Source organism: Phyllobates terribilis, unplaced genomic scaffold (assembly GCF_046119375.1).
Source record: "Phyllobates terribilis strain yellow unplaced genomic scaffold, ASM4611937v1 Scaffold_4__5_contigs__length_816908805, whole genome shotgun sequence".
NCBI lineage: Eukaryota > Metazoa > Chordata > Amphibia > Anura > Dendrobatidae > Phyllobates > Phyllobates terribilis.
In genome coordinates, this window is record NW_027362764.1 from 442,428,690 (window position 1) to 442,445,684 (window position 16,995).

Genomic DNA, 16,995 nt, shown 5'->3' on the forward strand with positions numbered 1-16,995 from the left:
AAATTACGGCATGCTCAATCAAACTCTTCATATGTAAGGAATCTCTCCCGTTAGAGCCAATGATATCTCGCTTCCTCCCTCTCTTTCGATCTCTCTCTCTATATATATATATATCTATCTATGTGTATATATACAGTATATATATTTACCACCAGAAAACTGTCATAAAAGGCTTTGAAATGTCATAAAATGGGTGAAGTTGGGGCAGGACCAGGCACAACGTGGGCATAACACTACAGCTTTTCTAATTCATGATGAACTGTGGTGTTCCTTATTATAGAAATCGTACATCAGTCACCATCTAAAGGAAGATTTGTGGTGAGGGACATGGAGGCACACACCATGTGTTAGATGTGCCTGATTCATTAAGAGGTGTGCACCACTTAATGAATTAGGAGAGTCTGACTCCAGCACACTCCCTCATCAAGAGTGGCGTGAAAATCACTAGTCTTGATGAATCGAGCCCTCTGATTGTAGGACTCCTTACTAAAGAAGCAATACAGGTTCTGCACTAATGAACTGCATGAACCATGTACCCTGAAATATTATACCTCAAAAACGTTGCTTGTTTACTACTCAGATTGAAAACTTGTGCATGCAATAAATAATCCTGAACTGGAAAGGTGTGTGCCTCAGGGGAGACTCAATCAATGCAGAGAAATCCTTTACAGTGAAATTGACCTTCATGATTAAAATGTTTAGCAAATTTGTTGTTCTGTAACTGTTATATCTGAAAATAAGCTGTTTATTCCATGTAATATGTCATTAGAATTATTTTAAACCCTCACCAAACAAGAATCAATCTTAAAGGGAACTTGTTATATCCAGAAATACTATTTACCTGCATATATAGGGCTAATCTGCATGTAAATAGCATTAAACTCATGCCTGTCTGCCTTACTGGATGTATTGCTACAAGGAGAGAATGAACTTATATCCTTCTTCCAGCTGCTTGCTTGCAATGATGACCTGACTTTGCAAATGATTATTTTACTAAGATTGGTCATCTATTCATGTATTCATAGTGGTTCTGGTACAGTATTCATATTCTAATGATGGTTGTGGTGATATAATCATATACTGATGTCATTTTTGATGTTCTATTCATGTACTGATGATGGTTCTGATGACGTATTCATGTAATGATGTTGGTTCTGGTAATGCATTTTTGAACTAATAATTGTTCTGGTGCTATACTTATGTAACAATGGTGGGTCTGATGATGTGCTAATGTCCTAAAAATGGTTATGGTGATGTATTTATGACCTGATGCTGGTTTTAGTAATGTGTTCATATTTTGATGGTGGTATTGATTCTGTATTAATGTAGATGTAGTAATCTTTGATTCATTAGACTTCATAATAGATCATTATAAGGTCAGTGTTCTGACTGTTTCACACATAGGCAGCACAAAGACTGAAAACACAGCCATCTAAGTGAGGTCAATCGAACAACTGTTTGACTAAAGCTTCCATACACTTTAAATAGCAGTACGATAGTTCGACCAGCAGCTATTTTGCATAACTCTGACATACACAGAAGAGTGTGCAAGTGTTCCTCTATTTTCTATCATAGAAATGTTGATAGAAATCAAGGGCAGTGGCATTTCTTTTAGAGACCAAAAGGATCTGCAGTCAGATGTTGGACATACAAGTTTCTTATCTCCATCTATAATCATTAGAAAGAAGCACCCATAGACATCTAGCTGTGAACTGAACCTGTCAATTTTGGCCGATGTTAGTCTAATGTGTAAAGGGACCTTAACTACTATCTAGTCACACATCCATGCAATAATGCTATGCTGTTGGGATCTCTTCCCAGCACAAGTAAAATAAACCTGAAACTCCTTCTAAAAAATATATTTTTTGCACAGCTTTTTCAAAAGCAATTGCCTCTTTTCTTTCCAAACAGCAAACCTGTTGCTGCTCCTTAAAAGTGTATAATTTTTGGATGTACTGTTAAAGAGCAATTAATTATTCATTCTCCAAATAAAAAAGAATATCTATTGCATGACTTTTTAAAAGCTATTATTTGCTCATTTTCCAAGCAGCAAATCTATTGCTGTTCTCAAAAAAAGAATAATTTTAGAAGACTTGATAAATATATATTGCTTTATCATTTTTAAAACAAAAAAACTGCTGCTGCTTTTAAAAAAGGAATATTTTTTGGATCACCAAAAAGCCATGGCTTCTTTTGTGTTCAAAACCTGTTTAAAAACACTGGCATAGCAAGCATATGACCACAAAAAATCGAAAGATTTTGAATAATTTTTACATTTTTAAAATGCATAAACTCCACTATTGCCTGTTGCTGCTCTTAGAGTCTCTCCAACATATGCAAGGTGGAGTTCCACCTTGTTAGTACATCACATATGAGCATGCGGGCAAAAAGGCACAAGTGATGCTGCAGCGCAGGCAGGCAAGCAGCAACAGTGTGAGAATGCCGATAGTGCACACACACTGCCCACACTTTGAGCGCAGCTCAGACATGTGTGGATAGTTTTCAGGAAGCTCTGCACCACCAAGTTCAGCACATGTGCCAGTTAAGAAACGTGTGTCAGGCCCAGAGCTGCTACAAGATTTCGCCCATTATCACACACGACCAGGCCGGGCTTCAGGTTCACCAGCACAAACCACTCATATGTCTGCTGTTTGATTCCAGTCAACAAAGGAACTTAATAACAGCCTGCTGTCATTTCCCCCTGGCTTTGCTGAAGTTGGTGGTGCAGATCTTCCTGTGACAGGATGATGAGGCAGTGGAGTAAGTGGAGTAGGAGGAGGCAACCTGGACAGATAAACGCTCAGCAATCGTAGGTGGTGGTAGAAATGGGCTACAACGCCTAACGCATTTGTCTCAGCCGCCACTACATTTACCCAGTGGGCAGTTAGGGAGATGTAACTTCCATTGCTGTGTTTATTGGTCAATGTATCGGTGGTTATGTGGACCTTGCCACTGATGGCATTGCACAGTGCAACACCACTGATGGCGTTGCACAGAGCACACCATATTTTGTCCACAACATATGTATGCAGGGCAGGAATGGCATACCTGTAAAAGTAATGGCTGCTGGAAACAACTTACTGCGGGACAGCCACAGCCTTCAGTTTTTTTAAGCTATCCATCACCACTAGCCAGAATGGCAACATTTCAAAGGCCAGTAATTTTGAAATACTGTCATTCAGGACCATGGCTTGTGGGTGGCTAGGGGGTATCTCCTATTTCTCTCGAAGGATTGGGTAATGGAAAGATGAACACTTCCATGGGATAGTGTGTAGATGCTCGGTGACCCTGGTAGTGATGGTGATGCTGTCACATCCTCTCTTTGTGGGGAGGCAGGTGGCCCTGTTGATTGTGAGCGGGAGGAAGGGGATGAGACCGCAGCAGAAGGAACAGAAAGAGTCTCAGATCTGTCATGCATTTTAAGGTATGTACTCTATTCCACTGCTTGCTTGGAATTCAGATACCTGGTCATACAGTTGGTGCTCAGATTCAGAAGATTTATGTATTGCTTCAGGGTCTGACAGCACAGCGTGTCATCAGCACATTCCCTGAAGAAATGCCACACCAGTGAGCTCTTTAGAGCTGTCTGTGGTGTGCTAAATTCAGCAGCAGTGGGCCGCAGCAGCCGACATTCTGACTAGGGGAAGCCCAAAGAGTCTTTGCACCAAGCTACCTCTTCTTTTCTGTGCTGTTGGGGCAGTGTTGCCACCACCTTGTCTTCCAAACTGTGCAAGTAGCTAGGATGGCCTGCACTCCATATGAGGTCTAGGACCTCATCATCTCCCACATCATCTTCCACCCACTTCTCACCCCTGGCCTCCTTGATGGTCTTCACACTGCAGAAAGACACCTTTGTTGGCAACTGAGTTTTTTCATCATCTGTGTTGTGGTGGCCCACTGACCATGTGCACTAGACCTCCCACGTACTCATCCTCCAACATAATAAGTGGTTTGGCATCAGTGCACTCAGTCTCTTCAAATTCTGGGGCGGGCTAGGTGGATGAGCCTGTGGAGTCATCAAAAAGCAGAAAAGACTACTTGGATGATTTGCAAGTGGGTGAGGTGGAAGCCGGATCACCGTGGTCCTCAGCTTCCAACTGTGCACTTTCTGCAGTAGACCAGGTGGAAGATAATGTGAAGAAACTGGAGCCACTCTCAGCCATTCAATCTAACACCTTTTCAACATTTTGTGGCCTCACCATTCATACAGCGGTATTTGAGCCTACAAAAGAATGCATAACATCCTGTCGCCTGTGTGCATTAGAGAAAGGTGTTGTATTTGGCCACGTAGTAGGTACAAAATGACTGCGTCCTCTCCCTACATCAGCTACACCCCTACCACCATCAGCAGCTACACCAGCACCACCACGTCCACATACCGTATTTGATGCTCTCCTCATTTTTGGAAAAAAAAATTCTGCTCATTACTCACAAAGAGATGGCAGAAGCGTAGATTTATTTATTTGCAACAGTACTAGAGAACACACATTAGTCCATAAAATGTATTTATTTGGACTAGAAATTGCAACGAGGTGGCAGACCACTAGAAAACACACACTGGTCCAGAAAATATATTTCTTTGGCCTGAAAATGGCAATGAGATAGCTGATGCCAATTATTTTTTTCCCAGACTACTAGAAAACACACACCAGTGCAGAAAATGTATTTCTTTGACCTAGAAATGGCAAAGAGACAGCTGATATTAATTTTTTATCTACCAAACTACTAGTAAAACACACCGGTCCAGAAAAGTTATTTATTTGACCTAGAAATGGCAACGAGATGGCTGATGCCAATTATTTATTTCCCAGACTATTAGAAAACACACACCGGTCAAGAAAAAATATTTCTTTGGCCTAGGAACGGCAATGAGACAGCTGAAGCCAATTATTTATTTCCCAGACTACTAGAAAACACACACTGGTCCAGAAAATGTATTTCTTTGGCCTACAAATGGCAATGAGACAGCTGATGTCAATTATTTATTTCCCAGACTACTAGAAAACACACAAAAGTGCAGAAAATAAATTTCTTTGACCTAGAAATGGCAAAGAGACAGCTGATATAATTTTTTATCTACCAGACTACTAGTAAAAACACACCAGTCAAAAAAAGTTATTTATTTGACCTAGAAATGGCAACGAGATGGCTGATGCCAATTAGTTATTTCCCAGACTACTAGAAAACACACACTGGTCCAGAAAATATATTTCTTTGGCCTACAAATGGCAATGAGATAGCTGATGCCAATTATTTATTTCCCAGACTATTAGAAAACACACACCAGTCAAGAAAAATTATTTCTTTGGCCTAGGAACGGTAATGAGACAGCTGAAGCCAATTATTTATTTCCCAGACTACTAGAAAGCACACAACAGTCCAGAAAATGTGTTTCTTTAGCTTAGAAATAGCAACGAGACAGCTGATGCTAATTATATATTTATCAGACTACTAGAAAGCACACAGTGGCTAAAAGGCATAGTATTCCCACAAATGGGGGGGCAGAGAATATTCAGCAGCTTAAAGGCACAGCACTTCCACAGGCGGGGGTGCAGAGTACACTCAGCAGCTTAAAGGCTTAGTACTCCCACAGGCGGGGAGGGCAGAGTACACACAGTGGCTTAAAAGCACAGTACTTCCTCAGGCGGAGGATGCAGAGTACACACAGCAGCTTAAAGGCTTAGTACTCCAACAGGCAGCGGGGCAGAAAACACACAATGACTTAAAGGCACAGTACTCCCACAGGTGGAGGGTGCGGAGTACACACAGCATCTTAAAACACAATACTCCCACAGATATGGTTTGCAAAATACACATAGCAGCTTTTTGGCACAGTAATTCTACAGATATGTATGGTAGAGTATATACAGTGGCTTTTGATGCAGTGCTCCCACAGATATGGGTTGCAGACTACACACAGCGGCTTTCTGGCACAGTACTCCCACCAAAATGGGTTGCAAAGTACACACAGTGGCTTGTTTTCAGAGTGTGCAGTCAGAATTTGTCCCTTACTCCACCTGCATCCAATCCTTACACTAATAAGAGTAGAATGGTGAAGGCACTTGTGATCCGGCCTTTATATGCGCCAGGTCACAAGGTGCATCGGTCAATCACCGACCCTGAAAGTTCCCACAGTCTAAAGGATTGTGGATTGGCAGCGCTGCAACAATCTTTATTAGACTGGAAAACCCGAACAGGAAACCGGACGTAAAGTAAAAATTCTGTGCTCAGGTTTCAGTACTGTAAACTAGATGTCCTGTACAGACCCCAAACTTTATCATTTGGGTTCACTCATCGCTACTCCTCAGCATGACTTCTCTTTTTACTAGATATCTATCCTGTACCAAATTGAAACTTTGGCTAGGAGGCATAGTTAGAGAATAATATGATATGGGAGTCCTTCCAATTGTTCTGCTAGCTGAATCATCTAGCTGGAGTGAAGAATGTGTCAACTTTCGATGTACACTAACAGAAAAAAAAAAAATTTACGTAGAGTTCTGCAGATTGCTCAGAAGTAAAAGAAAATAAAGTGGTAGGCTACTTCTGATATACATTTCAGGCCCTGTGATGTATCCAAATTATAAATTGCCACCACACACATTATAGAGCTGAGCATCAAAATACTGAAATATGCTTGGGAAACAAACAATCGAGTCATTATCAATTGCAGAATAAGAAAATGAAACACACAAAAAAAAATAGAATTAAAATACATTTTGTAGCAAGAATTAATTAATCAAACAGGTGCAGAGTACATTTGAATTGTAAATCCCCAAAACACATTTTTTATTCTATTTAATATGCAGAGAAAGAATGGAACTAACCAGTAGTAATCCCTGAGGTTTTCTCCATATGGAATTCTATCTCCCCTGCATAGTGAACTGCAATATTTAGTACCTCACACAGAGAATTCTATGTAAACATGTGCAATGTGGCGATAAAGTAAAACCAAATACTTTCTAACAAATCAGCCTAATCCTGTATATAGCAAGACACACAATGAACAGCACAATGAGGCAAAACTCAATTGTACAAGCATGGCCTTTCAAACATAGAACCAAAAAGCAAGATATTCGTTCATATAAGAATGCAGACACAAGGAATGAAAGCACAGGTTAGAGAGGTATTATTTAAAAATAAATAGTAAATCAAACAACAGGCCCAATTTAAAATTCACTGTAGAGTTTAATTTGTACTTACATTTTTAATGTATGGTTATATATTGCCTATGTCTTATAATGTAAAGCATGATATTTTTTTTTACTTAGTAATGTTAATTCATGTTAATTTAGTCTAGACCCCTATCTTTCAATTTAGAGTTTAATGGTAAAACACTAGAAATGAACTGATCGATCTGCAAAGGATCAACTTCAAGTTGAATTTCCAGAAATTCACAGTTCCAGCAAATGTGAACACTGCCGATCGATTTGTGAGTATTGCATTGAATTAAAACTGCACATCGCCGTTTTACACACTGCTGAAGCATCATTGAGTGAGATAATGATGTTTTACGCAACCGCATAAGCTATTCCTTGATCTCCGGCAGCTATGGTATTACTTGGTTGTAGCACAGACAACCAGCTGGGGTCTATCTCACTCTTTTCTGAAAATTATTAGCTTTTTTAGTATTGCAATTTTTCAAAAAAGTTTATTCAAATGTAATTTATGGGGAAAATTTGCCGAAACTGGCAAATTATTATTTCAAAAGATGTTTAAAACCTCTTTAAGAAGTCCATAGTAATCTTCATTAAAATGTCTTCTAGAGAGGTGGGTCTCTTAAAGAAGATGGTCAGTATAAATAGTATATAATGTAGCTGTAAATATGTATGTGACAATACATGGAAATTTGTAATTTAGATAATAAAAATTAGGGACTTAAATGAATAACACAGTTAGCCTGACAGTTTATTTTCTTTAGATTCTGATCAATTTGCAGAACTTTATGTAATTGTCTATATTTTCTTCTTTTTTTAAATCTAAATTTTTGTTCTATTTTTATCATGAATGTGACAGAATATAAAATTGTTTCGTAAGTATATTGATATGGAAGAAATACATAGATTTAGAAGCACAGGTCAAATTTAAGTAAGTAACATCACAGATACATATAAGACTAGCATAATAATAACTAGCTATTTTGAATTATAACAATTCTTTAATGACCCGGCTATTTTTTTCTTTTTAAGCATTCATTTTTTCTTCATCTTCTTAAAATAGCCATAACTTTTTTTTACTTTTTGTCAAAATAGAAGTAAAATTTGCAAAGTTTTTTTTTATAATTAAATGAATAAAAAAATGAGAAATATGAAAAAAAAAATGCTCTACGTCACCATTTTCTGAGACGTATAATATTTGTATTTTTCCCTTGGTGGAGCTGTATGAAATCTTGTTTTTTTTGCATGGTGAGATTATATTTTTATTGACACCAATTTGATGTACATTCAATGTTTTGATAGCTTTTTGCAGAAGAGCTGTGAGGTGAATATTAAAGTTTTTTAACCTTTGCCTGACTTTCTAAGGTTCAGCAAAATGGCGTCCAGCTATCTGCCATTTTGATAAATTTGTGTAAAGCAATTTTCAAAAGATCCGCTTTATGGAATTCAATTCCACTCAAAAATATTTGCCAATTTCTAGTGCAGTTTTTTCATATTAACGACATTACTCATCCACTTGTTCCTCTCTGGATGACATAAATTTTACTTCTACAGCCGACATTAATTTTTGAAGACTTAAACCATGCTCTAGTAAATTAAAAACGCATCATAACTTTAACGTTGTGAAATGGATTCTTCACAAAGACTCAAATACCAAAATAGAAATATTAAATGAAACCAAATACAGACCTTGCCTACATATTGATAGCCCAATCCAGTATACTCCTCCAATAAAAAGAATTGATTCCACATCCATCCACGTTTCTGACGATTAAGCAGTTTGCCATCATTTACTGGGAAATGCTGCAATATTTGTTTAGGCTGGTCATCTGAAGTCCTTTTAAAGTAGAGTTCAGCACAACAAGGATTTGGTTTAGAAATCCACAGCAAAAGCATCAATACCGGGCAAGGTATCATAGTTTCAGTCTCTCAAGAGATGTTAACTAAATAAAATAACGTTTTGCCTAAATTTCAAATTGTTCCTTAGTTGACATTTTCCAGCAATAATAAGTTCATCTTTATGACCCTCATGCTTTTAAATCTGAAAGAAAGAAGAGAGTGAATTTTTTTTAGAAATTGTAATACTGTGTTAGAAAATATTTCCAGACATAATTGATATTTTATAGCTTTACCAAATCATAGAAGAGATTTTAAGAAAGTTGCACTGAACATATTAAGGTTATACATTGATACTTGGGGTGAATCTCAGAGATGTTTTGTTTGCTCTTAATAGCTGCATGGTTACCTTTCGTCTTTGCCACTATATACATTATTCTCACCATCGTACCATAATAGTTTGTCTCTATAATTGGAGGTATACTGTTATCTCAATTTTTCTGTTTTTATCGTCCATAGTAAGCTAATTGTATGAATTGTTTACAGAATACTTTTTAAATTACTCATAGAATGTCGACAATGCAAAACCATCTGGTTACAAATACTGGAAAAATAGCTTATGCTTATTGTATACTGTATTCACTTATTAAAGTTTTATTTTTGGAAAATAAAACAATAAATGATGTATTACTGGCACAGTACTTCAGGACAGCTTTCTTCATATAGTACAGTGAAATCAATAATGATACAGTATATTGAAATCTTCTATTAGTTCTAAACATAATTTTGTAATAACTTGATCTGAGTAATATATTACAAGAAATGTCAACATAGTATATAATCATTTTCTCTTAGTAAGTAAGTGTCCTAGAAATAAAATATACATTGTAATCCTTACTAGAGATGAGCGGTGTTGGACTAGAACTGTTCGCCAATCTCAAATTCAAGCTATTTTGGGCGGTGTTCGAGTCGTTCGACGAACACGAACGATTTGCAAAAAATTCGGCTGACCGAGGTTATGTTCGATAACTGTTCGTGCACAAAAAGGGTGTCCTGCATGTCTGGCACTATTTAGAGCACCAATCATGCAGGGATTGTCTGCCACTCACTGTAATGCCACAGCCATGGTGGTTGTGGCATTACAGTGGTTGCCAAAATCGATGGGAACAGTGCTCACAGTGAAACATGAAAAGCTGGCAATTCAGTAGCGGCATACACCGGTACCCGACAATTTAGAACCGAAAGTATAGAGCATCACACATAGATTAGATAGATAGAAACATGTCAGTCACATATATATGATGTACAGTAACAGAGTTGCTTACTGTACTTGTCATTTAGTGTAAAGGATTTATTAAAAAAAATATTAGTGTTTTCATGCACCGTCTCTTTAAAAAAGCCGGCCGGCAATTCAACAGCGGTACCCGACAATTTATAACAGAAAGAATAGAGCATCACACATAGATTAGATAGATAGAAACATATCAGTCACATATATAAGAAGTACAGTGATAGTGTTGATTTCTGTACTTGTCATTTAGCGTTAAAATAAAGGATTTATTAAAAAAAAAATTGGCGTGGGGTTCCCCGTAATTTTAGTCTCTAGTGGAGGTTAAGTAGACGGCTGGAGCAGATGTTTGAAGCCTGGGAAGGGGTCATACCCTCGGTGCTTCCCAGGCTACTAGTATCAGCCCCCAGCTGAATACCTAGCCTTTACTAGCTATTAAAATGGGGGACCCCCCAAAAAATTATGTGGGGTCCCCCCTATTTTAATAGCTAGCAAAGGCTTGGTAGACAGCTGGGGGCTGATATTAATAGCCCAGGAAGGGTGCCATGAATATTGGCTCCCTCCCAGGCTAGAAACACCTGCCGTCAGCCGCCCCAGAAATGGCGCATCCATAGGATGTGCCAATTCTGGCACTTAGCCTCGCTCTTCCCACTGCCCTGTAGCGGTGGCAGTGGAGTAATAGGGCTAGGGTTGATGTCAGCTTAGAATGCCAGCTGCCATCAAGCCCAGGTTAGTAATGGAGAGGCGTCTAACCCCATAGTCAAAGTTACATAAAAACACAAACACCCAGAATAAAGTCCTTTAATTGAAATAAAGACACAATTCTTTATTGTTCTAAATTAAACCATACTTACCATCACTCCCATTCCAGCTGAAGCCAACGATCTCCTGCAATAAAAGTAAAATAATAAAGCTACATCATCCTTACCTTTCCATGGTTCCCACGACAGCTTCAGCTCTGCTACATTGACATGACAGGCAGGACCGCAGCAGAACGCTGCCATCCAGCTTGCCACGCGGCAGACACTGAGAAGCGCATGCATGCTTGTGCTCCTCAGTGTCTGGCTGCGAAGGCATAAAGATGAGCCGAGTTCATGTCCAATGAACTCAGCTCACCTCATGAACGTCACTGACAGCGTGGGAAAATTCTCCTGCGCATGCGGTGAGTGCAGGGGAATTTTCCCACGCTGTCAGTGACGTGCATGAGGTGAGCTCATGTCCAATGAACTCGGCTCACCTCATGTACGTCACTGACAGCATGGGAAAATTCTCAGCGCTCAGCGCTTGAGCAGGAGAATTCTCCCACGCTGGGATGGCATTGAGATGACAGGCTGGATTGCAGCTGAGCACTGCCATCCAGCAAGCCATCCTTCATAGACACTGCAGAGCGCAGGCATGCTTGCGCTCTGCAGTGTCTATGAATGGTGGTAAAGTATCTTGCCTAAGCAACTTAAGCAGCTCTTCCACTCATTTACTTCATACAGGAGCAAGTACATTATGCAAAGTATGAACATTCATTGCCTGGTGCATTGAACGGTCATGTAAGATTGAAACAACTGCGTATGCTTTTAAATGATAATATTATTTTTTAGTAATTGGCACAAAAACCCAATGAGCCTATCTCTATAATATAATTGTGTGTGTGTGTCTGTGTGCGTGTGTAACTGTGTTGGTGTGCATAAATATGTTGTTTGCTTCCATGTATTGCATATATTGTCTTTTTATATTGAAATTGTCATGTATAATGTGTATAAGTTGTAGTTTTAAGACGTGCAGATATATTTATGCAGTACAGGTTGAATATAACAATATATAACTATATGTGTATTTGTGTGAGTATGAGCAATATAATATTGATTAGTTGCACATATGAATAACCAATTTATTTTACTAGCCTGGGGATATTCCTCTTAGTGAATTGTGTTTCTAATTGTACACACACGTATACCATCCTGAGCTAGTCTCAGATCCTTTAATGAGAATGAATATTCATCAGTGTTAATCAGACAAATAATAATAAACAAGGTCTTTAGAGAGAGCCATTGGTATGCACTGCACTACTGCATCAGTTGACAAACTGCATGAGTTCAGGAACATTAGAAAACATGTTAAATGAACAATAACAAAGGCTTCTTCTATTTGTTTCCCTACCCTCCAATCCATGTCTATCACACATCAAAATATTTTATTGTGTTTGCAAAATGTGCACATGAAAATCACAAGTTGTTATGGTTAATTCATAGTGGTTTAGCTCAAAAAAATTTTATATGAAGATTTCAAAATTTTGCAAAGGAAAAAATTGAAATAAATCGAAATGCATCTGAAAGTGAAGTTGACCTGAATCTAAAACCAAAAAGTTTTTTACCATGAACATAGACCATAAAAAATATCAATAGAGATTAGCAGCATGTTACATGATCTGATTTATCATTTCTCCAGTCTGCAAAATAAAATGGAAGAAATCTCTATTGAATTGCGTTCCCCAATAAATGTTTATAATTATCACATTTAAAGCCAGTTTGAGAACAGAAGAAATGTAAATGAATAACAATTTTTTTCTTCCCTGTCCAAGAAAATAAACAGAAGTAACATTTCTTAACCTAGCGCAAAATAGGTTAGCTATACCATGTCACAGAAATATGAAGAACGCTGTAGCTGGATACTTAACATAGCACAATCCAATGCACATGTCAAGTCTGGTGTTGAGTTACAATTTTTTGCATTAAGATATCTTGCAGCATCTTGATATGTATGTCTTGTGCTTAAACGACACATCTATAGAATACTGTAAGACCTTATTCACCGAACACAATATGCATTACAGTGCTATTGTTTTCCCCTGAGTCATAGGTCAGTCAAGTGCCTATTAAGATTTAAAGGCAAGGTCACAACGGGTTCCTTATATCTCATAAAAAAAAGATTAATTAACTTTGTAATTAATCTCAATGACCCCTTATTTATGAGTAATTATTACTTATCTAAAGAAAACAAACTTTTTTCTTAAGATTGTACTTTTTAGGAAATGTTAATCAATTCATACAATGATACTACTTAATAATTAGGCTATTAGTCTTTATAATTTTTCAAGAAAAAGAGTAATAAAGAAGCAAAAACATTTAGAAAATAGTGGCAGGAGTTAACACTAGCTAACTAGGAGAGACAACAGTGGAGCAAATTACAAGGTTTGCCAGAGAGATGATAGCAAAGAACAGTCTACATTAAAAAGGCAATGGTATAATTAAAAAAGGTTAATGATAGATGAGAGGAAACATATTAAAAAATCATGGGAAACTAAAGTAAATGTAGTCAGGTAAAAAGAGACAGAGATTGTGGATAAAGTACATGAAATGGAACTAGCACGCACCAGAAATAAGTTGAGTAATTCAGAACTTAAACTATATGTTTATTTAATATGACTTATAAATAAGGGAAAGATTTTGGATCATTTACTTGAATGAAATATGGTCATTGCTTTTCATCTGTTCATTTATTTTGATTTCTGATCAAAATAAATATATAGGTTGCCTGTCACTGGTGTGTCAGAAGTGATAGACAGTCGCACTGCAGTTGGTTGCAAAAGGTCTCTTCGTTTGGCATTAAGAGAAACCTTCTTAACTGTCTCACTATAGGACCCCGTGGCTACCTCCCTCCTGCTAATTGACACCCAGGCTGTGTGTTTAACTTTTGGCTGTTGCTAGAGGGAGGTGATGGTGATATTCACATGTCCCCTTGTGAAGGCTTAGAGCAAGTGCAGTGCTTACTTTCCTTCTGGTGCTAAGAGGACGTGTGTGCCATCTCTCTGAAGTTGACTCAAGCTAAGCTACTTACCCCATGTCTGTCTCCCCTTGCTTTCTTTAGTTGTCAGTGGAGATCGACTAGCGCTCATCCCCCCTTCCCTATCTCGGGCCAAGCACTAAGGAAATACAGGGATAGGTTCATGTGCGACGATTGGTGAGGAATCAATATAGGGATGGTAGGGGTAGCTCATCAAAAGAATGCCAAGAGTGTGCAAAGCAGTCATCAAAGCAAAAGGTGGCTACTCTGAAGAACCTAGAATATAAGACATATTTTCAGTTGTTTCACACTTTTTTGTTAAGTATATAATTCCACATGTTAATGCATAGTTTTGATGCCTTCAGTGTGAATGTACAATTTTCATAGTCCTGAAAATACAGAAAAATCTTTAAATGAGAAGGTGTGTCCAAACTTTTGGTCTGTACTGTACATGGATTGCGGAAATGATTGCGATTAAGCAAATGGAGACACTTTGGTCTCTGTCTAGCCTATGAGCTGGCAGTGTCCATCTTTAGAAGTGTGCATAAAAACAGTGTCGACCATAGTTTTGTGCACCTCTGAAAGGGACAATGCTGAACAGAGGCCGAACCGAGTATAGAGTAACTCTGCTGCCTCATTATAGTGAATGGATTTCACAGGGGTTTGATCTTAACACGTTATTCATAAATTTAGGTGCAAACCCTGAAGTGCTCAGCATAGAGAACAGGATAAATGTGATCAAAAATTGTATGTAAAATGTTCTCAATAATAGCTTCAACTCAATTCACAAAAAAAGTAACTCTTCACTCCAGGCCCATCATCTATAAATGGAAAATATAGGGGGCTTCCACGTTACTGGTATCACAAAGGCTCTGTAAAAATGCTATGGTTCCTCACCCCCATAAGAAAACTAGCGAATTCTGTGCTCTCAAATCCAAATGGCCCTCTCCCTTCTGAGCCCCACAGTTTGCCTAAACTACATTTAGCGTTAACATTTTTGGCATCTCTGTGGTTATGAGAGCCCGCTTAATTTATGGGTCTATGTCTCCAGAAGCAGGAGCTGGGCACAACGTACGAGTATTACAATGAACAGGCAACAATGTAAGGGCACTACAATGGCAAATTTGCAATTTTCACTCAGTAAAATTCACTGCTGCTATTTTGTGGCAAAAACACATGGAGTCAATTTGTTGCTACACTCGTTGATAAATTACCAAAGGAGTGTAATTTACAAAATGTAGTCAGTTGAGGGGGGATTCCGCTCTTCTGGCACATAGGGGCTCTCTATATGGAGTCTGTAAATTTTCTATGATGATTTATTCTCCAAGACTCACATAGCACTCCTTCCCTCTCAAGTCTCACTGTGTGGCTAAGCAGTACTGTACAACCATGTATGGGTTATTGCCTCATTCAACAGAAATTGTGTGACAAATATTGGTGCTATTTTTCCCCATTTCCTCATGTAAAAATGTAAAATAAGGGGCCAAAACAACATTTTATGGCACAAATGTAATTATTTATTCTACATCCCCCAAATGTACAAAATTCTGTCACACACCTATGGCATCAATATGATCTCAGCACCCCTATATTAATTAATTGAGAGGTATAGTCAATTTTTGGGGTTTCTACAGTTTTGGCATGTCAGGGGATCTTCAAATGTCACATGGCATCCACAATCTTTTCTAGCCAAAATTGTGCTCCAGAATTCAATTGACACTCCTTCCTTTCCGGGCCCTGCAGTACACTCAAACAGTTGCTTTCCACCACATAGAGGGTATTGTTCTACTCAAAAAAAATTGCATAACAAATTGTACTGTCCATTTTCTCATGTTACCCTTGTGAAAATTAAATATTTGGGGCCAAAGCAACATTTTTGTGGTAAAAATAAATTTTTTCATTTTCACAGTTTTGGACGCCACATTTTAAAAAAGATATTCAGAAGTTAGAGTAAGTTCAAAGGCTGGCAACTAGATTATTACAAGGGATGGAAGGCCTCTCATATGATGAGAGGTTGAAAAAGTTGAGCTTGTTTAGCTAAGAAAAATTATGCCTCAGAGGGAATCTCATTTACATTTATAAATATATGTGGGGTTAGTACAAAGGACGGGCACATGATCTATTCCTTCCAAAAGCCATACTAAGGACCAGGGAGCACTCATTGCGGGAGGAAGAAAGGCGATTCCGGCACCTAAACAGGAAAGGGTTCTTTACAGTCAGAGCAGTTGGACTGTGGAATGCCCTACCACAAGATGCAGTGATGGCAGACACTATAACAGCTTTCAAAAAAGGGTTGGACGACTTCCTCGATACACAAAATATTGGGGGGCTACAGTTAAATTAGACAAAATGTTGCACCTATAGTAGTACATTTAGTAAGGTAACAGTAATTACATAACTAGTATCATAATTAGGCTTGATCCAGGGTTCTAGGACTGATCGCCTTTTCTCTGGGTCAAGAAGGAATTTTTCCCTGTGACGCAAATATTGGCTAGAAGTGTCCTGGGGTTTTTTGTCTTCTTCTGTATCAATAGATTTAGGCATAGGGATTTTAGTAATACCTTAATTAGAATCACAAGAGTAATACAAAATATGAAAGTATCTAAAAAATTATAAACGGGTTCATTTTTAATTATAAATGCAGAAATAATAAAAATGGTAATAACAATACATTGGTGAAGCCTAGTCCTAGTTATTTAATTAGTAAGCTAGTGTAGTGCTAGTGTAGGGAATACAATTGGGGGAGGAAGGTTGAAGTTGATGGACCAAGGTCTTTATTCAACCTAAGTTACTATGTTACAGCTCAACGTTATAAAATCCTGTGATGTACCTGTGGGTTGAAGGTGCTCACCACACCTCTAGTTAAATTCTTTGCAGTGTGCAGTTTCCAAAATGGGTTCACTAGTGGGGAGTTTCCACTGTTCAGGCACATCAGGGTCTTTG

General features: G+C 38.1%; 1 protein-coding gene across 2 annotated transcripts in view; it reads right to left on the reverse strand.

Moving 5' to 3' along the window:
• Positions 1-16,995, reverse strand: part of LOC141265485 (cadherin-10-like) — an 847,801-nt gene that overhangs the window by 594,286 nt on the left and 236,520 nt on the right. For both annotated transcript variants that reach the window (XM_073678636.1, XM_073678635.1), the window contains one exon: positions 8,844-9,195. In XM_073678636.1, the coding sequence (XP_073534737.1) occupies positions 8,844-9,071 (228 nt within the window). In that variant the 5' untranslated portion in view covers positions 9,072-9,195. The remainder of the gene's footprint in view (positions 1-8,843; positions 9,196-16,995) is intronic.